General features: G+C 32.3%; 4 protein-coding genes across 8 annotated transcripts; 3 read left to right on the plus strand and 1 right to left on the minus strand.

Moving 5' to 3' along the window:
- On the plus strand, window positions 1-3019 carry LOC109805557 (actin). 2 transcript variants are annotated; one of them, XM_020367686.3, is made up of 5 exons: window positions 1-120; window positions 545-617; window positions 818-1211; window positions 1502-2115; window positions 2724-3019. In XM_020367686.3, exons 2-5 carry the CDS (start codon window positions 558-560, stop codon window positions 2787-2789), a joined length of 1134 nt encoding a protein of 377 aa, XP_020223275.1. In that variant the 5' UTR covers window positions 1-120; window positions 545-557; the 3' UTR covers window positions 2790-3019. The 2 variants fall into 2 exon arrangements, with proteins under 2 accessions (XP_020223275.1, XP_020223273.1); XM_020367684.3 differs by having other exon boundaries at window positions 77-227.
- A 3299-nt stretch (window positions 3020-6318) lies between these two features.
- LOC109805690 (U-box domain-containing protein 33) lies at window positions 6319-10932 on the plus strand. Its single transcript, XM_020367863.3, has 7 exons — window positions 6319-6733; window positions 6852-6970; window positions 7104-7213; window positions 7734-8265; window positions 8691-9242; window positions 9488-10210; window positions 10375-10932. Exons 1-7 carry the CDS (start codon window positions 6496-6498, stop codon window positions 10555-10557), a joined length of 2457 nt encoding a protein of 818 aa, XP_020223452.1. The 5' UTR covers window positions 6319-6495; the 3' UTR covers window positions 10558-10932.
- Window positions 10933-11116: 184 nt separating this feature from the next.
- Window positions 11117-13431, minus strand: LOC109805691 (epsin-3). Its single transcript, XM_020367864.3, has 4 exons — window positions 13078-13431; window positions 12820-12942; window positions 12507-12668; window positions 11117-12164 (listed from the first exon to the last, which is right to left on the minus strand). Exons 1-4 carry the CDS (start codon window positions 13182-13184, stop codon window positions 11579-11581), a joined length of 978 nt encoding a protein of 325 aa, XP_020223453.1. The 5' UTR covers window positions 13185-13431; the 3' UTR covers window positions 11117-11578.
- A 5451-nt stretch (window positions 13432-18882) lies between these two features.
- On the plus strand, window positions 18883-26058 carry LOC109805446 (protein TRM32). 4 transcript variants are annotated; one of them, XM_083065454.1, is made up of 6 exons: window positions 18883-18906; window positions 21901-21978; window positions 22124-22361; window positions 23247-23320; window positions 23411-24893; window positions 25064-26058. In XM_083065454.1, the coding sequence occupies exons 3-6, from the start codon at window positions 22214-22216 to the stop codon at window positions 25678-25680; spliced, it is 2322 nt and encodes a 773-aa protein (XP_082921580.1). In that variant the 5' UTR covers window positions 18883-18906; window positions 21901-21978; window positions 22124-22213; the 3' UTR covers window positions 25681-26058. The 4 variants fall into 4 exon arrangements, with proteins under 4 accessions (XP_082921580.1, XP_082921579.1, XP_082921578.1 ...); XM_083065453.1 differs by lacking the exon at window positions 18883-18906 and adding an exon at window positions 21073-21212; XM_083065452.1 differs by lacking the exon at window positions 18883-18906 and adding an exon at window positions 21219-21361.
- Window positions 26059-26508: the final 450 nt, after the last annotated feature.

Genomic DNA, 26508 nt, shown 5'->3' on the forward strand with positions numbered 1-26508 from the left:
ATGGGCCAAGCTAATAAAAGCAACGGAGCAGATTTGAAGTTATGGGGAGCCACAGATAGAAAGGACACGCGTGACCAACAACATGAATGTCGTTCGTTCATAGAACCGGACGTTGTTGAGGTAATGTCGTGTGGACATTCATTCATTTAAAGACCCAAACACATTGAAAGTTGAGTTTGATTTTGCCATTTGGGCGTCCTCTCCTCTATCTCACTTTTTACTTTCAGGTTGTGACTCTCTTACGCTTTCTTCTTTCCTTCTTTTTGTTTACCAATCGCATGCATGTCTTTCGTTTTTCGACAATGTTAACGTTGTAAACACCTAGGCTTTATCGATTTTGTATTGTAAGATCGCTGTTTATTCAAAATTTGAGATATAACGCCTTTTTCTTTCACAACTGAATGTATTTAATGTAACTGCATACGTCTCTTTGGTTGTATCCATATAGTTCGTGATTATGATCAATTTGTGATCGGTTGTTGTACATTACTTTTTGAAAATTGAAGTTGTTTGGTAATCATCTTTGCACTTGGTCATTGTGCAGATTTTGAAAGATAATGGCAGACACTGAGGATATTCAGCCACTCGTCTGCGATAATGGGACAGGAATGGTTAAGGTAAAAATAAAAGTAGAAAAAAAATACGAGGATGATTTTATTATTTGGTTGCAGAACAGAAGTCATTGGATAGTGTGTATGTTATATTGTGCTTGCTTGCTGTTTGTCGTTTGTCACATTCATGTGAATGGTTTTGGTTTCTACTAATTAATTTACTGTGAGTTTTTTGCACCGCATTGCATTGGTATTTGCAAGTGTAGGCTGGATTTGCTGGAGATGATGCTCCAAGGGCAGTGTTTCCTAGCATTGTTGGTCGACCACGTCACACTGGTGTGATGGTTGGGATGGGGCAAAAGGATGCATATGTTGGGGACGAAGCTCAGTCCAAGCGTGGTATTCTAACACTGAAATACCCCATTGAACATGGTATTGTGAGTAACTGGGATGACATGGAGAAGATCTGGCATCACACCTTCTACAATGAACTCCGTGTGGCCCCAGAGGAGCACCCTGTTCTGCTCACTGAAGCCCCTCTCAACCCAAAGGCTAATCGTGAGAAAATGACCCAAATCATGTTTGAGACCTTCAACACTCCTGCTATGTATGTTGCCATCCAGGCTGTCCTTTCTCTCTATGCCAGTGGCCGTACAACTGGTTAGTCATTCTTATGCTGCCTAATATAAACAATCAATGCTTTACAAGCTCCAATTTTCTAATGGAAGCAAAATATGGACCAGATATTCAAGGTTCATGTCTCAAACCACATGCTCCTTAACTAGTCTCTAAGTGATATTAATTGAGTGATGTTAAATTTTTCTCACAGATAAAAAAACTTAAATACACATCGTATAGTAATTGACTGAGACTATGGTCACTAGGTAGTCCTGAACACCCTAATAATTTCTTATAAAGAGGGTATTTATTTGTTACGTTAATTTGTGCAGGTATTGTTCTGGACTCTGGAGACGGTGTGAGCCACACTGTGCCCATTTATGAAGGGTATGCCCTCCCCCATGCCATCCTCCGTCTTGACTTGGCAGGGCGTGACCTCACTGATGCCCTGATGAAAATCCTCACTGAGCGTGGTTATTCCTTCACTACCACAGCTGAGCGAGAAATTGTGAGAGATATGAAGGAAAAGCTGGCTTATATTGCCCTTGATTATGAGCAAGAACTTGAGACTTCAAAAACTAGCTCTGCTGTTGAGAAGAGCTATGAGCTGCCTGATGGACAGGTCATCACCATTGGTGCTGAGCGATTCCGCTGTCCTGAAGTCCTCTTCCAGCCATCCATGATTGGAATGGAAGCTGTTGGCATTCATGAGACCACATACAACTCTATTATGAAGTGTGATGTGGACATCAGGAAGGACTTGTATGGAAACATAGTCCTCAGTGGTGGCTCTACCATGTTCCCTGGTATTGCTGACAGAATGAGCAAGGAAATCACTGCCTTGGCCCCAAGCAGCATGAAGATCAAGGTGGTTGCTCCACCCGAGAGGAAGTACAGTGTCTGGATTGGTGGCTCTATCTTGGCTTCTCTCAGCACTTTTCAACAGGTAAACATTCTCTCAGATGATTCACTGATTCTAATGACTGCAGTAATTTGTGTTATGAAAATGATAATCCAAAATGGTGGTGCCTCATGCACTTTATTACAACTGCATGGCTAAGACATCACTTCTCTGATTGTATTTATTTAGTTCTTGGTCTGATTACTTGATCTAAATCTCTCGATTTGATAAATTAATGTTGTTTGGATAAATCTTTCTATAAACATTTGTAAAATAAGAAAATAAGGATGTAAAATTAATAGAGCTTCTCTTGTTAGTTAAAACCACCTTATGCACTTAACTCTTATGGAAGCTCACTCATCTAACTTTTCTAAAAGATGAGGTGAACAAATTGATTTTAACTTATGAGAGAAGTTCAATTTATTCTTCCTAAATACTTATAGAAATGTTTATCCAAACAAATTACAGCTGGTTTGCTTGAAAATTTTGTCTCCTTCTCACAGCATTTGAGGTTCATAACCCACTTGGGATTTGTGTAACTGACCATGAATAGCCAGCGGCGTCCTCGAGCATTTGTCACCCTAGAATGTTGTTTTTATATGGTCAATTAATTAGGGATATTAATGATAAGGCACTTTTTTCTGGAAATGCAGATGTGGATTGCAAAGGCAGAGTATGATGAGTCTGGTCCTTCAATTGTACACAGGAAATGCTTTTAAATGCTGCAGAATGACTTGGTGTAGGTACGGTGTCCTCCTTTGGCAATACAGTAGCACCTTGCAATTCTTGAAGATTTTTTCCTAAGAAATGTTTGTGTTGTTAGAACAGTGAAGTGACATAAAGTGGAGTTTGATGGCAGAATTAATTCTTTCATTTGTTTTGTTTTTACCATTGGTAATTGTTGAACAGTTGATCTTTAATGATAAGTCAAAACCATTTCAATTTATTACTTCTTGCTTCCTCATATTCATATTCTTCCAATTAATAGAGCATATATGCTTCAAGTTAATTCGGACTTTCTAATCAAACTGGACCTTGGATTGATTACGTTATATGACTTGTAATAGTAAATAGGCTTCTGAGTTGAGATCTGTAAATTTGCAATTGGTACATAATGAGTTTTTTGAATGTCTTTTTGTTTATAGATGTAAATGTGTTTGTATGTATCTATCTCATTGTAGAAATTCTGTGAGGTGCCAAAGATTTATTTTCATTTTCACTACAAGAAAATGGAGTTGGGAAAGACATAATGCAGAAATAATACTATGTTTGTTTGCACGGTAGATAAACAAAAACCATGTTTTCTTATGTAAAAATATGGAAATTATAGAGTTGTGGTGCTGTGAAATAATAATCGATTCTCAATTTCTCATTCATCACACCACACCACAGCACAAAACCAACCACTTGCTAAATATGTTTTATTGTTTGGTAGCTGAGGCAACATTTTGAATATATTTTATATGCAAATATTGAAAATGTATAAAAAATCTAAATACTGAAAAGTTGGATGTCATTACACAGCAAAGAACAAATAGATTGACAAAAACTTGAGCTTCTTAAGTGATACACACGTACCCTTGGCTTTTTGCCAAAGCTCCTCGTAGACCTTGGGCACTTTGTTCACAAGGAAAGAGCCCTAGCTTTTGCTTCGATTCCGTATTTCTGTTTTCTTCTCCTAATAATAATTTGCGTGTCCAATGTCTATCTTTCTGACAAATAACTAAATAGTGTGAACAAAAAAACAAATAACTAAATAAATAATGAATATATCTTCGGAAGTTTTAAAAAAAAAGTTTAAATATTTATTTGGTGCTTATAATATTGTCAAATTTACATTTTAGTCTTTATAATTAAAAATAATTTATTTTAGTTGTTATACATATCATTTTTATTTTTAGTTTTATAAATTTATTTTTTAGCCTTTATAGCAAATAGATGACAAAATTAAAAAGACACAAATTATATGTATAGGAATTAAAATGAAATCTTTTTTATTATAAATTTAAAAGATAATTTATGAATTATGAATCAAATATATATTTAAACCTTAAAAAAATTAACATGCTTTTTTTGGTATATAGATTTTTTTTTGTCTAATGCACAAAGTGCCTAATATGAAACTAAAAATAAAAAAAAATAAAAAAAAAATAAATTTATTATTATACATCCAACCATTGCTTTTACAAGTATTTAAGAGTGTATTTTCCTTAAATAGTATGTAATAGAATCTGTTTTCCACTTAGTATAAAAAAAATTGACTGTCAAATACTATTTTAATTGTGTGTAGTTTTATAAACACACACACACACATATATATATATATATATATATATATATATATATATATATATATATATATATATATATATATATTAAATGTATAAAGATTGCACGTCCAACCTACACCAGAAAATTGAACATACAAAAATACTTGACACGTGACACACGAGTTTCACTATTTAGCTATCGTTTTCAGCCTTTAACGAACTCTGCATTCAGGTTGTCTTTTAGATTTCTACATATTGAATTCTAAGCTTGGCTGTGTAACTTCAAGAAAGCACCCAAAAGGGAATTTCAGTGATTTAATTAGTTAGGACATATTTTTATTAGAGTTCGTAAAACTAATTTTAAATGAATTTGACTTTATAAAATTAATTTTAATTAGAAGTGTGTTTAATTAAATTAATATATATTTAAAACTATTAACGTGAAAGATAGATATGATATAATAAATATAGTTTATATTAATAAAAATATATTCAAATGTTTGATAAGTGAAAGTCACTCTTATAAATATAGATTAATCTTTGATTATCAATTTTAAAGCATCACGTAGATCTTATATAAAAATTAATAAATTTGTAAAAAGTATTAAGTAATAACATAACTTAAATTATGAACAATACTTCTCTAATTTATATATAGGCTAAATTATACTTTTAGTTCCCCTGTAATATCAAATTTTCAATTTTAGTTCTTTTATTATTTATGTAATTTTAGTTTCCTAATTTTATAAAATTTACAAATTTAGTTATTTTATTAAATACATTCTTTAATCATTAAAATTAATCATAATTTGATATTAAATAGATGACATAATTAATATTTAATAATATTTAAATTAAAATTCTTTTTTATTTCTTATTTTATCATATAAAAGTAGTCAAATAAGATAAAAAAAAGTATCAAAATAAGAATTAAAAATACAATTTAGTCTAAATATTATTAAATATTAACTATAATCTCATCTATGGTCACGACAAACATTATAATTTTAGCAATTAATGAATGTACATATAACAAGGAGGTTAAATTGCAAATTTTATAAAATAAAGGGATTAAAATTGTTTATTTGATTTTATATGGAGACCAAAAGTGTAATTTAGCATTATATTTAACTTGATTTTTGTTCATCACATAAGTGATAAAATATTACTTATTAATTTAATAATAGATTATATATTTTCTTTGATTATTCACTAGAATGACTAACATTAGCATGAATTGAAATCAAGATATTTTTCAAATTAATAATTTGTTAGTCAATCACATTTTTTCATCCACAATAATTGAACTCAAGATATTTTTTTTAAGTGAATAAACTTAATATAATTTCAAATCAATAATTTGTTAGTCAATAGATTATGCTTTTTTTTACAAAATTAATTTTTTAAAAAAATTATCAAATACACAAACACAAATTTTGAACTACTTTTAGCATGTTAAACGTGTATTTACATGTTACGTTAGCGATGACTATCTAAAAATGTAACTAGTCCCGAACTCCCGATAATATATATATGTAATTAGTCGCATTTCTCACCTAATGAACAATTAAAGTTGGGATTTTCTCGGGTTAGGTTAGAAAGGCATATTGTTTGGTCTCCTCTAACATATTCGTTATTAGCTTTTGATTTTTAAAATATTAATACCTGTTCACTAGTCGCAAAAAGAGGAAGAGGTGCCTTTGATCTATAAGTCAAATTTTGTTTTATACCATCTCTGTAAGAATTACTTTTTAAAAAAAAATTATTTAAACTTTATGTTAAATTCAATTTATATTTATTATAATTATTTATAAATCAAAATTTAAATATAAAAAGACAATGAAGTATTTGAAGAAAAAGAATGTGGTTGAATTGAAGCGGTCTTGTGCCAACTTAGTTACTTACACATACGACAAACAAAACAAGTAAGGCAAGTAGACGATGGCTTCTCGAAAACGTTACCGCAATTAGAAATTAGCTTGTGATGGGTTTCAGTTTTCACTGCAGTGACTTCAATTTCCACACGCCATAGGCATCGAGTCAAATAGAAAGTCAAGTTTTCAATGGGTTTGGATTCGCATTCCAACCCAACCAAACCAATGTTTCTATTTCCATTCCTCCCAGCCTCCAATAATTCAATCTCTGCACTGCACCAATGGAGCTTTTGAAGCCTCTGCACCCTCACCATGCACCCATTTTGCACCTTCCCTTTCACGCCCTCCCCTCTTCTTCTCAACAGCTTCCCCTCCCCATGCTTCCTAAGGTTCATGTTGCTGCTGGCAAATCGCTCCACAAAACCCTCCCTTTACTTCGCTGGACTTTAAACCACTTTCCGAACGCCGAAATCGTCATTCTTCATGCTTTTCAACCTTCTCTCACCATCCCCACTTTATGTAAGCTCATTTCATTCAATTTTCAATTTGATGGTCTCCACTTTGCCCCTTTTTGCCAAGATTCGGTTTTTGGGTGTCTTTAATTTTGTTGAGAATTGGTTTTTGGTGTGTTGAGCAGTGGGGAAATTGCCAGCATCACAGGCTAGTCCTGAAGTGGTGTCCGCTTTTCGAAAAGTGGAAAGAGAACAGATTATGAAGCTTTTGGACAAGTACTTGACCATTTGCCAAGCAGCTAGGGTAAGCGTGTTCTTTCCCTTTAATTCATGTAAATCACTTGTTTTATTTATGTCGTAAATATTATAGATTGTATATGCAGCTTTGGGTAAGAAACCCATTTGTTAATTGTGTTGTTTATATAAATTTTTGTCAGGTTAAGGCATGCATTATTGTAACCGAAGCTGACCAAGTCCAAAAAGGAATTGTTGATTTGGTTGTTAAGCATAATATTCAGAAGCTTGTCATTGGAGCGGTACCAGAAAAGTAAGTAATGCATTCATTGTCTACTTAATCAGTGTTCTTTGTTCTTTCAAGATCCCACATTGACTAGTTATATAACCAAAATAGTGTATATAAGTAGAGAACAATCTTTATCTTATAAGCACATATTGACCAATGATATGACCAAAATTGTGCATATAAGTGGAAAATGATCATCACATTTTAAGATGGATTTGTAGAGTTGAGTAAGGCTCAATCTCACATTCTTAAGATTTTTTTCTTTCCTTTATAGGATTGGGGGAAGCTTGTTTCTTTGTTAGTTTTCTGTCTAGACAATGTGGGATTATATAGATTTGATTTTATTCTTTTGACTCATGTAATTCATATCCCTATGTCTGTTTTTTTTTCTGTAGAGTGAAGATAATGGCACAACTAGTTTTATTTTCATTTGATAACTTCATGGCTAAAATCTGCTTCAGCTATCTTTGTTTTTGTCCCTTTTCTTTAACGGAAGAGAGGTAATAAATCTTTCCACTTACAAAATCATTGGGGAAAATTGCAGTTGCATAAAAGTGAAAAGGAATTCTGGTAAAGCAAATTACACTGCCAAAAATGCTCCTCCGTTCTGTGAAGTATGGTTTATCTATAAAGGTAAACACATTTGGACAAGAGAGGCTTCTGAAGCACCATGTTCTTCACCTTCATTTACTCAACCTGAGATTACCACCACAGAAAGCTTGAGATGTAGATCTTTTCAATATGGTAAGAATGAATTATTCAACTCAGAGTATCTTCAACCAAGTTCGGTAAGAACTACTATTGGTTCTGGTTTTAGAAGTTTGGTTCAGGGGGAAATCATTGAAACCGAAGCCACTTTTTCATCCAAACCATCCAGTTGTAGCAGTCATTGTCATTGCTCCCCCCAAAATTCCTCTGGTGATTATTTACATACATATTTAGAGGACATGGAAGAAATGATTGACAAACAACTTAGGGAAACCAAAAAAGAAGCTGAGGCAGTAACAGATGAAGCCTTTGCAGGGCTATTAAAGTGCAAGAGGTTGGAAGTTGAAGCCATGGAAGCCATAAGGAAGGTAAGTAAAATCTAGTGATTGTAAATCACTTCTAAAGTCAATAAGCTTCTGGCCTTTGCCCTTATTGCTCTTGCACTAGCCGTACATGAGGAGTTAAATATTGTGTATTTTTACATATTTCATAAATTTTGACTAAGCATTAAAACAAGACAGAATCCCTCTGGAAAATACTGGGATTCTGTATACAAAATTTTGAAACTAAACATTTTCAGGTCAGAATTGTAGAAGTAGCAACATTTTGAATGTATATTTAAGTTCACACTAATTTTGTTTAAAAACGATGTTTGGAAATTTCAATCACATTAGCTGTATCCTTTCTATCTCTAAATCAGTGACTAATGGTGTGGATATTGAGTCTATAGTTTAGTTGAATTCTTAACTTCATGACTTCTCTCTCACAACATAAGTTATATTTTGTCTTATAGGTCAATTTGTTTGAATCTGCCCATGCATGTGAAGTGAAGCTCAGAAAAGAAGCTGAGGATGTGCTTAGAGCTACAGTGCAAGAACATCAAAAGCTCTTGCATGCGAGTGAAGAAATTGCTGCTGAGCTACAAATGACCATGAGAAATATTGCCTTGCTAGATAGTCGTGCTCAGGAAGCAAACCGTAGGCGCGATGAAGCTTCAGATGAACTATCACTAATTCAAGAATCCATCTCAGCCCTATGGCAAGAAAGGCAGCAGATCAGGAGACAGAAAATGGAAGCCCTCCGCTGGCTTGAGCGGTGGAAAAGTCGTGGACAAGTTGGAGCAGCTCATTGCAATGGGGTCATTGGGTTTGCTGAAGAATTACCTGAGTTAGCAGAATTTTCATTATCAGATCTTCAAAATGCCACGTGTAATTTTTCCAATAGCTTTAAAATTGGTCAAGGTGGATATGGTTGTATATATAAGGGGGAAATGTTGGGTAGGACTGTTGCTATAAAAAAGTTCCATCAACATAACATGCAAGGACCACTGGAGTTTCATCAAGAGGTCAGTTCCCCCCCCCCCCCGCCCCATAAGGCTCTTTCTGCCTTTGAAATTGTTGTCTTAAAATTTAGGATGGGCATGGCTTGAGAGGATTGGAGGTGGAAACGTGATTTTGAGGCATATATATGTGTGTGTGTATGTATGTATATTTTGCTTTTACCACATTAATAATGGAAATATATTCTGTTATCCTCACTTGTTTTTTCTGTGTTTGTTAGATTCCTCTGATGTTATCTTTTGGTGTACAGGTTCAAGTTCTCGGTAGTCTCCAGCACCCTCATTTGATCACTTTGCTTGGTTTTTGCCCTGAAGCCTGGTCAATTGTATATGAGTACCTCCCCAATGGAACACTTCAAGACTACCTATTCCGAAAAAGCAACAATTCCCCGTTGACATGGAATACCCGAGCACGAATGGTTGCTGAAATTGCTAGTGCACTCTGTTTCCTACATTCTTGTAAACCTGAAGCTATTGTCCATGGTGATCTGAAGCCAGAGACTGTGCTACTTGATTCTTCACTTGGTTGCAAGATGTGTGGATTTGGGTTCTGCAGGCTGGTGAGTGAGGAATCTCTCCTCCGTCCTAGTTTCCGCTTGAGCACTGAACCAAAGGGTGCTTTCACATATATGGATCCAGAGTTTCAGAGAACTGGAATACTAACAACCAAGTCTGACATCTACTCCTTCGGTCTCATCATTTTACAATTGCTCACTGGTAGGAATCCAATTGGATTAGCAATTTTAGTACGTAATGCAGCTTCATGTGGAAAATTGTCTTCAATTCTGGATTCTTCAGCTGGAGAATGGCCCTCAGCTGTGGCAATGCGATTGGTTGAACTGGGATTGCAATGCTGTCAACAAAATCGGAGAGACAGACCCGAGTTAACCCCTACACTAGTGAAAGAATTGGAGCAGTTGCATGCTTCAGAAGAGCGACCAGTTCCATCTTTTTTCTTATGTCCAATCCTTCAGGTAACTGATTTTTTATAAATAATAAATCATGTACATAACTTGGTTTTGTAGGCCCTAACAGACCCAACGAATCACCAAAAATTTCTTTTTGACCCATTTTTTCTTTTTGCAAAGATAGTTATGTATTCCATTTTGCTCATGTTTATTTTGGATTTCTTCTTCAGGAAATAATGCACGATCCCCAAGTTGCGGCAGACGGATTTACCTATGAAGGGGATGCCATACGTGAATGGTTGGAAAATGGACATGTTACTTCTCCAATGACTAATTTGAAATTGAGTCACCTGTTTCTTACTCCCAATCACGCACTTCGACTTGCCATCCAAGATTGGCTTTGCAAATCTTAAAAGCTTCTTTTATTCATTTGGGCTAAAGTGCTCTTTTTTGTCCTCATTATTTTGGGGCCAATTTCGTTTAAGTCCCATGATTTTTTCTATCCTTTTCTTTTGTGCGTGAGCGTATGGTTGTAAATTTATTTTGTATCCCACGAAACATTGTTTGATCCCAGCCTACGCCATTCAAGTAGACAGAGAAATACGAAGATTGTAACTTGGCAAAAAATTCCAGCCAAGAAAGTAATGGACAGTCATGATTATGGTTCTAAATGTGATGGGATTAAACTGACTCTGGTCTCATATTTGAGGGGGCAAAAGGAACAATTAGCCTTTTATTTATGTAAACAAATATTTGTATATTCTATTTTTTGCACTGCATTTTTTTAATGTCCTGCAGCTTCACCATTGTTAAGCGTTAAATGATACAATGCTAGTTGTTTTGCTGTTCGTTGTGGTTTTCTGGATCACTTCCGATTCTATCAAATTGACTGATTGTATATTCAGAATTGCCATCGGAAAATCATTGAAGCTTATAAAAATTTCTTCGGAAATTAGTGTTGACTCTAGATGCTTTTAATCTTATAACACATTAGAAATCTGAGTAAGTTTTTTGGAATCGTGCACTTACAAGTTATGTAAATCCTTGGCACATAATAACAAATAAGCTGTCATTGTGCAAAATAAGCAAGGTTAGCTAGGCAAAGTCAAACTTAAAAAGATAGGATATCTTTTGTAGGGCGTCTGACTTAACTTCGCATAATCAGGATCAAAATGCAAAGAAGCTTTGTAATAAGCTACACAGCGGTTGCATGGGGTAGAATATATGTGCTTTATAAGTATACAGATGGATGCATTCCAATATACTTGGTTCTAGTTCCACACTTCCACTACAAAAGATTTGTCCTCTGGAGGAAAATTGTAGGAGGAAACAAAGGTAACCCGTATACATAAATGCATATAGCATAAAACCTTGATTGGAATAATTTTCTGCACAAGAAGTCCAATACACTCTGTTGCCTTTAAGTCTTTAACTTCATCTGGAAGAAAGAAGGGAAAAAGTGGTATGCATTTCTGTGGAGTTAAAGGGGTGATCATCTTCGGCTACGAATATCCCAATTTTAGAATCATCCTCTTGGCTACCATCCAAAAGTGGATTGGATTCCCCTTTCAAGTTCCATAGATGGAATTCCTCCTTTCTAGGTGTCTTATTTTCTTTAGAGCTTGTTTCAGATTTCTGATGCATTTGATTGTTTCCCTGATCATCCCTGTTGCTCTCAGTTTCTACAATATCATCTTGTGACTTGAAAATTTCACCCTGATGGCTAGAACTAGGAGATTTAACTGCTGCTGTGCCCAAATAATGGTTTGAACAAAAGGACTCGTTTTCCTGACTTTCATTGTTGTTGAAGTCAGAGTTGCATCTGTCAAATGTGGTTGGCAATGATTTTTCCCTCAGAACGCCTTGTGCATGAGTTGACCGCTGGCTGAAACTTCCAAAACCTTGAATTCCTCTGGACAACCTCCGAGCACGGTTTCTTTCTTCCCTGAGGAGAGTTCCTTCTTCAAGCAGTTTCAATATCCGTTCTGATTTCTTTCTAACAGTTAGACCCCAGTTGAACCTGCATCACAAATACCTCATTAATCACCGGCTAGAATGAGATTTAGAACCTATTTAGATACAAAATTTAGAATGACTTTTTGGAATTTTTTTTATCAAAAATAAAGAATTTTTTTCTTCAGAGAAATTTTAAAAAATCCTTCTAAATTTGTAATCAAACATGCTTTTATATGTCTTGTATCATCACTCCCTATATAAATTTTAAAATAATTATTGTCAATCTATTATTATGGATCATGCTATAGAAAACTTCTACATTGTATCTCCGATCTAACGAAATTCATCTAGAATTTGACAGGCACCAGTTTCAAGAAGAAAAAATTAATGAAAAGTGAAAACTTACCCACTGCCATCAATATGCTGAAAGCATTTCATTTGGCTGATTACATCTTTGTCGCTCTTAAATTCCTCTGCAACACTTTCCGGTCCATGAGTCAGTAGGTGCTCCAGCACAATCAGAGAATTGTAGGAGGCCCTCCAATTCTTGTTGTCGAATTTAAGGAGTCTGCTTTAGAATTATTCCATCCATTCATCTTTGATCAGATGATTAACATATAGGTGGCAAGCATCAATAAGAACAACAACAACAAAAGTCTTTTGCTACCAAACAAGGTGACATGCATTCTAAAGAAGAAAAAAGATGCAGAAACAAACACCTTTTGTGTAGAATCTCTACAATCCTCCAATAATCATCAAGCTCAAAAGCAGCCCTTGAAATTGATCCAAGTGTTGGGGAATCTGGGGCCCATGGATTTCCTTTTGTAGCTTCTTCTGTCATCCTGCAGATAGTAAAAAACCAAAAAATAACTAAATATTATACATGGTAGAGGTGGTTTGGCTGTGAAACACACTTAAGATTAATTAAAAATCTAAAATCTTATGATGGAATCATAAAACTAAAGAGAGAAACTTACAGTTGTGCAGGGGTAACATCGGTGAGAGCTAATCTAGCAGAGTTGAATTTTTCCTTGAGGAAGAAAGAAGCTTGTCTTTTAAATTCATGGAACAAAGGCGTCCCCATTTTGCAGCTCTTGTCTTTCTTCAATCAACTCAACAGGAGTGACATCACATACCTGATATCTAAACTCATTCACTTTCTTCGAATCGGCTTGCTAAGGTTGTTAGTCTATGTGATGAGAAGAATTCAATGGATTCTAAGCTGAATTCAGAATTTTAAATGCAAGTCGCATTCTGTTTGTTGCAGAGAAATGAAATTTGCAAAGGATGTTTTGGAATCTATCTATTACTACGTTTTTTTTATCCGCTTAAGTTACAATGGAGATAAAGGTTTGTACACATTACTACATATATCATTGTATAAAATTCAGTTAATTATTTTTTATTAAAAATTAGTTAATTTAATTATTAATATTAATTTGTCTTAAAGAATTTAACTCTAACAATTTTTTTCATACATAATTTAAAGATTGAACTTGACAATATATTTAAAAAACTTAATTACGACCAACTCTATTAAAATATTTTTTTTACAAGCTATTAAAACCTTATTGATATATATATATATATATATATATATATATATATATTTATATTTGAGATAAATATTAATTAAATGAATAATGATAACGTATAATAATTTTATATAATATTTTTATTATTAATTAAATATAATAAATGAAATGATGATAGAGATTGACATAACAAATAATGTTGTACAAATTATTACATAATTTTATTATATAAGAATCATTTTCTTAATTAAATGGACTTAAAAATAATTCTAAAAGACACATTCATCGAAAAGTTAGTTCTAAAATATGTTATCGTGAATAAAAATTTAAAGTTATACTAATATAGAATAGATTAATTTCTCGTTTGAAAGTGTAAACGTCTTTATTATTTCATTTTCTGTGGGCACGAACAGTGTAAAGGTTTTTAATATAAAAGCATGGTATTGAGAAGTCAACATGTTGAACATTGAATTTAGAAATTGTTTATTGTTGATCGATCCATCAAGTTTAAGATGAAGACGAAGGGAAGCAAAGTCCAGAATCCATCTTAGGCCACCATGTGTTATTTGCGCAGTCATGTTTCTGACTATAGAATTATTAATTTACTCTACTGTTTTTAATAATTATTTTTAAGACTTATTATTAAACTCAATTATTTTTATAAGTTTTTGTTATTTTCTTTAAACTATATACTTTATCCTAATTTCCTATATTAAATATCTTATTTAAACTTTTTAATTTTTTTTTTAAAATTTTAGTTTCGAGTTCAATTTAATTTACTAACTAGTCAAAGATTTCTTTCTAGATCATTTCCAGTTATTTTTCTTTTATTTTTATCTATAATTTAATTAAAATATAATTTATGTTTAAAAGCATTAGGATTCCGCAAGTCACTAGATAGTACAACACTATGTAGTAGAGAATATAAAGAATTCAACTACACTAGAATTCTTATACTACAAAAATATGTATAAGGTGTAAAAAAACATAAAAGAGTTCTTGCTAATATAACTTTAAAGCATAAAACTTCTTATGTGGTTATAAATCATATACATATATATAATATGAGGAAGGATCTAATTATTCTAGAAGTAAGTAAGGATGACAATGGGACGGGTCGGATACGAGTTTCATGATACTCGTCTCCGTCCCCGCGAGTCAAACTCTTCCCCGTCCCCGTCCCCGTACCCGTACTCGTTGGGTATATGATTTTCATCTACATCCCCATCCCCGTTAGGTATCGGGTATACCCGTACCCGTACCCGTATCCGTCATTTTTTTATTTTTTATTTTTTGTAAAAAAATATGGTATTTTTAAATTATTTTTTTATTATATTATAATTATAATTAGGTTATTTCTCTATCTCATATTATAATAAATAATTACACATAAAAAAAATATTAAAATTATTTAATATAATTAAATTAAAAGTGAGTATTAAATTAAAAATGAGAACGAGGACGGGTACGGGTACGCGCCCCGTACCCGTACCCGATTTAATATATCGAGTTTTACCCGTACCCGGTCAAACCGGGTATTTCCCGTCAAAGTCGGGACGAGTTCGGATATTACCCACGGCTACGAGTATATTTGTCATCCCTAGGAGTAAGTTTACCTAAAAGCAGACTTACCTCGTTCAATATCTTATGTTCTACATCAAATTTCAACGATACAACCGTTGAATTTAAAGTTCTTAATGCATAGATCAAGTTTACAAATTTTTAGAAAATTCAAAAATCATTTGATACTTCATTTCATTAATTCAAATTGACATATAATCATAAAATATTTTATACATTGATTTGAGTTAATAAAATGCAGTATCAAATGGTTTTTAAATTTTTTAAAAATTTACAATTTTGATTTATATATACATTAAGAACTTTAAATTCAACGGTTGGGTCATTGAAATTTGATGTAGAACATGAGTTATTAAATAGAGTAAGTCTAGGTAGATTTACTCCTAGAGTAAACGAATCACTCCTCATATAATATACATCAAAAGTACAAAATATTGAAAGTATAAAACCCTATCGTTGGTCAAGTGTCTTTATACAAGATACTACATTAGAACAATACAACAAAATAAAGAGATCTCCTACATGACCAAACTCTCAATAAGTCTACCATCTAAGCTTGATCTGTTTTCATACCAAATATGATCATTATAGTCCAACAACTTGAAAAAGTAAGGATAAACTTGTAAAAGAAAATAACATAATAACATAATAGAGAAGTAACAACTTCAACAATTAAAATTAAATTAAAGCAACATGTTAGTTTTCAACTTAAAACATAACCACAACTTCATCATCAATCACAACTTATAACATGCACAACATTCTCACCATAATCAACTTTAATCACAACTAAACAACTAATGCGTTGTCATGTATATCAACTTATGAAAATGTTCTACAAAGAGCTCCACTCCTTAATTTGCTCAAAACAATTGCATCTTGCAAGAAACACAAATCAACCACTACGTACAATTCAACATCAATCAACAAACTTCCCTTACCTTATCACTCAAAAGTGAGAAGATTGAAGGGAGAACGGGGAAGAATTAAAACTTTCCTAGAAACTCACTATATGACCAATCACGAGCTTGGTTCTCGGCTCACAAACTTGAATTCATCAATCTACCACCACTACTCAACTAAGGGAAAGATTTGGAAAGCTCTTGCAAAATCAAAAGGAGAAAAGGATCTCTCTTATTATAGAGTCTCTCTCTAACTTCTCTTTAACTTTTATGAGAATGTGAACTTATGAAGTTCACGTCTTAAGAAAATTTTAAATACATTCTCCTAAACTTAGTAAGCTTGCAGGAATCCCTTAATTCTTAAAGTTTTGAAATAACTAAAAACAATCTAACTTTCAAAGATCCCTTGATCCTTAAAGTTTTAAAACAAGAAAACAAACACAATACATCAACATTTCAATATCACATATCATATAATTAAATTATAAAAACATATAAAACATACAATGTTAAAAAAAACTATTTATTTATTACAGATTTTAGTTATAATAAAAATATTTAATTATTATAAATTTAGTCAAATAAAATAAATAATTATTCTATGTATTGTATAGATAACACTTGGAGAAAGTTATGATACGGTGTCTTCTTCTGGTGCATTGCCTTATGATGCTACAATATTACACCATCCATGCTATATTTGAAAAGTAAGATTAAATTTAATATTAAAATAATTAATTAAATTTTCCAATTGATCTTTTACAGATCAAGTTTTCACATGGTCTTCGCACCAAATCTTATCACTACTTATCCTCTTTGAATAATAGTCATAACTTTTACTATTTTTTTTCTCTTAAATTTTAAATAATTATATTTGAATTAAATTTGCTGTTTATGCAAAATATAATAATATAAGAAATTTAATTCCTATAACTAACTTATTTATGATATTTCACAATCTCCTCAAATTTAACTACATGACTATTGTCCTATAACTTTGGCTTTGCCCTTCAATTTTTCCAATGTGCACCAACGAAGGATTTTCCCACCTCATATGGGATGATTGGTATTATTAATATATATTCTATCAATTTGACCAATTATAAAATTGGGTAAATTTTTTCCATCTCACTTTATGCGTTTTCTATATGACTATATCCTTTCTGATTTTTACTTTTGTATTCCTTTGGGAAAAATGGCTTTAAGAGATATTCTTTAAGAGATATTCTTTTAAGAGTGTTTTAAATAAGTGTTTATAAGAGCTATTATTTTTAACAAAGGTTCGTTTAGGCATGTTAATTTTTCATTAAATTAATGTTGAACGAATTATTTCACATTTTAAATGATATTTCAAAAAAATGAAATGAAATTGATTTTATTTAATAAAAAAAGTTATAACATAAATATATGTATACTTTAATAAATAAAAAATTAGCATTTAAAATTAATTCTATTCATAAGAATGATTAATGGTTTTCACTCTTTCTCAAAATTAATTTTATTTTCCGATAAAAATATTATTCTAAATTTTTACCCAATAATAAAATATTAGGTAAATTAATTTTTATATATTAAATATAAACCATAGTTTTGTGCGAAAATATTTTTAAGAGTTTTTCTTTAATAAGAGTTTGTAAAAATTATTTTAATTTCTTACTTAATTCAGTTTTTAGTTATTATAATTTTTTATAAATTAAATATTACTATTTAAAATAAATTATCAATAAATAAAAATAAATTATTTGCTATAATATAAATTACTTTTTATAAATTTAAAATATAATTTATATATTTAAAAATATTTATTTATACAAAATTTAAATATAATTTATGTATTCAAACAATTATTTATTCATATATATATATATATATATATATATATAATTTATTATAAATTTTAATTATATAACATGCATGTACATTGTGTAAATTAAAATACTAGTTGTATTTTATCTTCTTATAATTTTTTATTTTTTTTACTTATCCTATTTGATGAATAACATATATTAGATTTTTTTTTTTTTTAAAAAAAAAGGTCAGGATTAGATCTAACTAGTTGGTAAATTTTCGGATTTCAGAAAATCAAGATTAGATCTGAGTTTACAAGTTTTATTATTTTAACTAATTAGAAAATGAAAAATATAACCTTTAATTAATAACATTGATATCAGTCAAGTCCCATTCCCCTAAAATTTTCTATACCAAAAAAAAAAATTATCAGACAAAGGTTGTTTGTTTGTTATAAAACATTAAAAATATATATTCCTCTCAATTTAATTGAAAGAAAATATGAGATTCATTCTGTTTAATTTCTTTCTATCCTTTTTATATATTCTGTTAACTTAAACAACTTTCCTCTTCCATGTCGATACTGTGATCCTTGGCCAGCTCAAACACAGTGGAATCAAGTTGGTCCTTCACCATTTACCATTCATATATATATGTTGGAATATTATTCCTTGTTTCTTCATTTTTCGATCCTCTCCATTAATCGATTTCGCTTTTTAAGCTAGCCACCACAACTCTACTATCACATGCATTCAACATAAACATATGCTATAATGCTACGATAATTCATCAACGCCAACACATGATTTTCTGCCACCGTCTATTTTCAATATCCAAATAAGACACATATTTTATCAAAGTCGTAGCAAGAGCTTCCAACACATCTGCGTAATCGATTGCTACCCCTTTATACTTGCACTTGGGATTCTCTCATCGTTTCTCTTCAAGATCGAATCAAAAGTGGCATCCCCACTTCAGCATGGACGATTCTCTGCCACAAGTAAGAACAAATATCTCTCTTCTTCTATCACTATTACCACTTTCAATTTTATTGCTTTGCAACAAATCCGAGACTTCAAATTTCTATTTATCATTGATTTTTAAGCAAAACATCATTCGGTTTAACTTATGAAACTTTTTTTTTTAACATCATCACGTTAATGTTACAATCTATCATCCCATATTTATTATCTAAATTCCACAATTAGACCTAATATTAGGTTAAAGGAGTGTTCTTAACATTTCTCATAAATTTACAGGAACATTTTTTCTTTATTTTTTTAATTACATTTTATTTTTTTCACCTTAAATATATGGCGAGGCCTAATAAGATGACTAACTTCTCAAGAAATAGGCAATGAGTCAATGACATAATCCAACCCTAAAGGAAAGGACTGTCTTTCAAACCTTTCAAGTTGGGCATCCCTTTTCTTTTGGGTCCAAGAATAACATCGAAAGAGACAACAATTAAAAGAACGAGGCCCATTATCAGCTCTGAATTCAAAGCTTAAAATGGGTTGACAAGTTCAGATTATGTCGTAGTCTACACGGAGCAATATAGTGTTGAACGTTGATTTTCTATGCTTAAAAGAAATTATTAAATACTTCAGAATCACATAATATCTTACTAGTATTTATAGGATATTTAATAAGTATTATTAATTTTTTTAAAATTAAAATTTTAAATACATGTTACACAATGATTAATTGAGATTCTAGACGCTTAATAGTACAAGATCATTTAACAATTTTTTTCCACCAGACTTTTGAAAATAAAACTATATTATAAAAGAAGGACATTTTATGTAACCAGGACAAGTCATTATCATGGAATGTCATTGGCACGAAATTGAATAAGACCTAAAACAAATTTTGATAAAGACTTTGTTATTATTATTTTTAATGAGGTTTATATTTTTTTTTTTTAAATGTAGTCTTATTCTTTTTTTATAAAAAAAAACCTGAAATATGAGACATTGAGTGAGTCAATCGGTTAAGGGTTAGGAGCATGTGAATTTTGACCTTCATCTGGGGGTTGTTTTCAATCTAGAATTATGTAAGACAACATAATACTTGAATTCTTATTTAAGGATTCCTGGTCTTCTCTTTACGGTCTTCTTAATTTTGGCCCTTGTTTTTTTACTTTTGGACAACATGAATGTAATCTTTTGCCTAACCAATTCCAACTTCTAAAAGGCTCAGTTTGCTCCAGTGATTATATTAATTTGGACACCATGTTTTCTGACTTATATATCCGCATCGTTTTCATTATTCTCTTTTGCACAACAAATATGTATACAGCGTATTATATACTCATTCACCATTTTGCCGGTAAGTTAGAGAGGATCTTGACTCGATGAATTGAATTCATGACAAAATTTTTGGGTCTATGCAGCATCGTTGAACAAGTCACAAACAATTGAGACTGTTTGGTGATAAAGTTGCCTTAAAAAGACACGTACTGATAATTCATTTATATTTTATTAACAACTTGTCATATGATAGGCTAAGGAAGACAACACTGTTTCAGCTGACATCATGCACACTACATTTTCCTTCTTCCAACCCATTTTAAATATTTATTCTCCCCCAATATTAAGTTAGATGATAAAAACACGTAACTGCTCCTAAAAAGGTCTCCTTTACCCATCATTAGCTTGTTGACAGAGTTTAAGTTTTAATGACTCCTAATATGATTAATAATTTAATATCAGTATGTGAAATATTATAGGGATATACATGTGTGTGTATGTACACTTTTTATGTCTTCCTGGTTGAATAGTGTATAATTTTTTTTTTTCAAACAAATTAGTTCTATTTATATATTATCTTATATCTTTTGGTTAATAGTTAAAACTTTCAAATTATGATCGATTTCACAAAGTCACACCTTACCACGACTTTTGGTGAAGAGAGATATATTTTAATAATCATTAATTAATCAAATATAACATTTCATATTTACATCATTTTATGAATAGACATATCCTTTCATAAAGTAACATACATTTTCATGAGATAACTTACATTTGTGAAAGAATACAACTTTTATTATATATCTTTTTAATGATTGGACACAACTTTTTCTTTTATTATTAAAAAACTAAATGAAAATGGTGAAATGATTTGGTGCGTAAGCATACAAATAGCCTTTGCTTTGTAGCACCTTAGTTAGCAGACATTGTTGTTTGGTCATAGTCAGAGGAAAAGAGAAGACCAGGTTTGCGTAGGTTTGGCGTCGTGATGCAGTATCTGGAAACACACCACAAAGAAAGAGGACTTATATTTACATAACCACCTTTTCTCGTAAGTTTCGCAGCCACAATATATAATAACATATTCATGTGTTGACGCAAACCTTCCCTCCTTTATACCGTATTCTCATCAACTGTTTCGCACCTTGCGCCCTCGTTTCTCAAACTCTGCTAACTCTCCTTCTTCTTCATCCGTTATAGGTTAGTTAGAGTTTCAATAAACTTTCAAGAGTAAACAACTTTATGTTATGCTACTATCACGAAGAGAGTTTTTTCTTGTTTAATTAACTCTATTTCTCACGTTACAACTTTTATCTCTGTTTTTTCTAGATATTCATGGTCAGCTACATGTTTCTGTTAAATTATTTGATCGTTGTCAAAAAATATGGATGCCAGTTTTGGTTTCATTTGATGAAACTGAAGGTTACGGCCTGTGCAAACTGTACAAGACCATTAGCGATATCTTCTTCGAGTCTTTTTATTGTTTTCACTTTTATTTGTTCATAATTTCATGTTTTCTCCTTTGCTTGGTGCATGTAAGTTATGTAACTCTGTCCTAGTGAGTGGTATTCGTATATATGAATTTGGGGATAATTATGTGCCAGTAGCTGCAAAAGAATCGTGTTCGTGTGAATATTTGCTAATGAATTTTGATGGCCAAATTAATTATTTTTGCTTAAATAGTTAGAAGGATTTTCAGTTTCTTACTCTCCGTTTCTTTGTTTATTGTTGCAACACAGTTTGAAACCATCACTGCGGCTATCTATTGTTCATATTCATCCACACGCACTTGATTCAAGCGAAGATTGAAGAACAAGGTTAGAGAACTTCTTCTGTGGTTATTAAGAAAAGTAGAAAAGAATCCAAAACATGATGTCAAGTTGAGATTGAGATTCGTGTTCAATGATGCTCTCTTTTCTGTAAACATAATATATTTTTTTCTTCTTTGTATTTTTAATAAAGGTTCCGCAAGACAGGGCCTAGTGGAGAGAGATTGATTAACACTCGAGTGGATTCAAAAACTAGAGAACAAGATTACTCGTATTAGTAGTAATGGGAAAGGACTTGATTTCTTCCGACCAAACTGTTCAAATTCAGGACAATAATCCAGGATGCATGTGGGGCATGCTTCAAATTCTTGATTATCATCGTTGGCGCGTAAAAAAGGTGTTTCCTAACAAAAGGAGAAGACATGCCACATGTAAGAAATTTTATACCAAATCATGTTTCTCTCACTCATTAATCATTATTGCTTAAATTTTGGTTATTTTCTACTTATACATGAAACATTGCAATTGGCTTTATTATATGGAACGGACAACTCTGAGTTTGTATATTTACCTTAAAAGGAATCAACAAAAGGTGGGCATAATAACATAAGGGGAAGTTACATATTACTCCCTTGTAATTTTACATCTTTTCAATTAATTCTTCAAAACCTTGTTTTCTTTCGTGTCAGTGTCACTGTACTCTTTAAAATTTGGGTTGAAGTTAAAAACATTATAGCTATAACTAAAATTATAGTTAATGAGCCTAAAACCGAAACTTAAGCAAAATTAACGGAATATAACATTTTATGCTTCAATCCAAACTTAATTAAGTACAGTAGTACCCCCCAAAAAAAAAAAAAACTTAGGCACTTACATGATAAAGTGTGAAAGGTGATAAAGTATAATTTATCCAAAGCAAAAAGTACAAGGGGGTGATTTAGTCTCAGCATAATTAATTAGAGTTGATACATAAAAGTCAAGCGGGAACAAAATTAGATAGACTACTTAAATTGGAACACAAGGACCTTCTGTGTGCATCTACAACTGCAAAAGTGATTCTTTTTATACTTTGAAACATTTTAAACTACTATGTCATTAGGTGTATATCATTCACCCTGTCTTATTGTTAGTCCTGATTAAATGAAGGGAACGAGTGCAAATAACAAGAAAGACATATGGAGATTTTGTTTAAGAAAAAACACTAGAAATTCTGGCTTTGAAGACCACTGACATTTTTCTCTCTTGAATCACTATGATCACATTTTGCTTCTGTCAAAGACTTTACATGCTTAGCATGCTCTTTAACCTTACTGCAGATAAGAGAAAAGCCATTTTGTATAACCAACATGTAGACCAACAACATGGAGTAACAGAAACAGAACACCTCCTGGTAAGTTTAAAACAATAATAGACTCGTCTTCTATTTAACATGAGATATATGTGTATATTATATTGTAATTATGTCTACTTTAAATACCAGCTCGGACAACATAGCGAAAAATTGCGTTTTGCTGGCAAAAGTTCTTCCAAAAATCGCAAAAAGGAATCACACACTCAGAAAAAGTTTAACAACGAAAATTATGAAGGCAGTGGTACCATGGACTACTCAAGGAAAAACAAGGCCATTAGTGAGTATGCACTTCATGTGGAGAAAGATTGCAAGACAAGACAAGCTTCCCTTAACCATAAGCCTATGGAAACAAACAAGCATAACAAAGACATTTCCAACAAATTTGAGAAACATGCTGATGTTTTGGAGTTATTTAGAGTGGAGAAGGATTTATTACTCAAATTTCTACGAGACATAGACTTTGGTGGGAAAAAACTCCATCACAACAAAGCAAGATTGACAAAATCTGGGTCATTTCCTTTAGCCTCAACTTCACAGATGAAAAACATTAGCTCTAGGTCCTTAAAACACAAGCAAAACGAAATTTGGGCCTTTCCGAAGGGAGAAAAGTTGGCCGCTGGTACTCAAGCATCAAACATGTTAGTGTCCAATTTTGTGAAAGATATTTCTTATGAGAAGCCAATGCCTTTAGTGAGTGATATTGGTGCGGATAGTGGCACGAAACAAAAACCAATAATTTCCTCAAGGTCTTCTCAAGGATCAAATCACAAAGGGTGGAATCAGTTGGTTCTTCATCAATTCAAAGTTATAAAACAGAAGATAAAGCATGCTCTTGTGGAATTCAGAAAAAGTAGTTACCAAACTTCTGCCGAAGCAATCCGCCGCAGAGCTTCGCCTGAATATAGCATCATCAATAACGAGGAAGAGATCTCACAAAGCTTAGATCATGGCGTGGTTCAAAAATACAAAATGAATAAAATCTCAAATGAAACTAAAGCTTCTGATCATGATTCCAACAAGCATGATGCTCGCCTTATACGAAGAACATCCTCTCTAAATTTATCGTTGGATAGATATACTGAGTTGTTTGAGAAAAGCTTCAGCAGAGACCCCAAGTGGCAAAACTCAAAGTCTAAAAGCTTGAAATTGAGAAACGAGGATAAGATCCACAAGAGTGGCAATGTTCCTAAGTTTTCTAGAAGCAATTTATCTATGCCTAGTCTCGAGACTCTAGGCTTCATTCTTCAAGACGCACTTTTTGATACAAATGATATAACAGTGGAAACTCATAAACAAGCTCATAGAAAATCAGTGAGTCTTCCTTTGAAGATAGACAAGTCATTTGATCGTTTCAAAGAGGCTGAAATTGTGGAAACAGTAGAAGGGAGTGGCAGAGATGCATATCCCAGTATTTTATCTGATAAGATTATGGAGAAAATTGATGAAGTAGTTACCAGTGACCAAAAGGAGGACATGCATGAGCCAGCAGCGGGAGATGAAAGTTTTCCCCAAGAAAAAGAGGAAATGAGTAATATGACTACCTATCTTGACAAGGAGGTAATGGCCTCTCTTGAAACTAGCTATGAGGACAATATAACCAGCCATGCAGAAGGTAATAAATTTATGTTAATGTACATAGGACTAAGTATTTCTTATCAAGATACATGAAAATAATTTTTATTCAAAATGAAAAAACTTTCATAGATAAAATATTGCAGTCAATTTTTTCCCATCTTAACATTTGTGCTATGAACTACAACTGTGGTAATAATTGGTGATTAGTTTGGCCACTATCATTTTCAGGTACACAATTGAAAACCTTAGGCTCTACGTTGGACGAAGTGGAGACTGGTTTGTCATATAAAGGAAGTGCTAGTGTAACAGCTGAAGTCACAGACAACTCTTCCAATTTCAAATATGTGAAAAATGTTCTTGAATTTTCCGGCTACTTGGGAAACGAGGACATTATGAGATACACAGTAGACCAGCCACTAAAGCCCTCCTTATTCAAAGATTTGGATGCAACTTTGGTCCATGAAATTGAACCATCTGAAGAAGAGACAATCAACCCTTATGATCACCAGCTCCTCTTTAACTTGGTTAACGAGGTGCTGCTTGAAATATATGGCAGATCACCAACTTACTTCCCAAGACCATTCTCTTTCAACCCTCGCCTCCATCCAATGCCTAAAGGGCACTACCTTATGAATGAAGTATGGAATAGTGTTAATTCATACCTGATCTTGAGACCTGAGCTAGACCAAACATTAGAGGATGTTGTGGGTCGTGATTTGGCAAAAAGTGACTGGATGATCCGTCAAGAGGAAGAGGAGTATGTAGCGCTTGAACTAGAGGAGATGATCATGGAAGATTTGTTAGATGAATTTATCTTCTCATGAAGTTTGCTTGATTAGTTATTCCATAGATTTTTTTTTTGGAAATTCTTAAGAGGAGAAAACAAGCTTGGCTCCTATTTTGTTCGGGCACAGCAAGAACTAGAAGCACACATGTCATACAGCACTATCAAAACCAATAGCCATTCAATGCTACAGAACGTTAGCAATAACAATAACATGCTGTAGTGTAGAATGCTAGAATGTGGATTCCAGTGTGTTTCAACTCCATGTCGACTCTTTCCTGCGGAATACGACAATTCATATGTATATTGTTCAAAAAATATGTCATGTAAAGTTGCTCGAGGAGTTTTGGTGCACGGCGTGATTGATTTTTAATGTAAATAACATATATGAGTGAACGTGTTTTTGCTTGAGACTTTATTTCCCTATACTGGTAGAGTAATTGATGACAAATTAATTTCTACAAACTAACATCATGTTTCTTCTGCGCTAGAAATTTTATGCATGTATATTGGTGTCTGATATCGCTATCGCTAATTATTGACTAATGGAAGAACATTAGATTCAAACACAAATTATAATATTCTCACGAGTCAATCCTTATTGGATGCAAGGATATTTTATTTATATGAATATCATTTTCATAAAAATGGTGTTTTAACTACAAACCAATCAAGAAATCAATAGGAGTTGATCTAATGAAAGGAGTTAATTCCCCCAAAATGTTCTAGTTCGTGCTTCAAAAATGCTCACATCATGTCAAACTATACGTGGAGAACCAAAAAAAAAAATCTAAGTTTGAAACGGGCCGTTCCAAATTGTAAAAAAGGCCTAAAACCTTTGTTTGGAACGGGCCGTTCGAGAATAGGA

The sequence above is a fragment of the Cajanus cajan genome, chromosome 10 (assembly GCF_000230855.2).
Source record: "Cajanus cajan strain Asha chromosome 10, NIPB_CcT2T_4, whole genome shotgun sequence".
Taxonomy (NCBI): domain Eukaryota; kingdom Viridiplantae; phylum Streptophyta; class Magnoliopsida; order Fabales; family Fabaceae; genus Cajanus; species Cajanus cajan.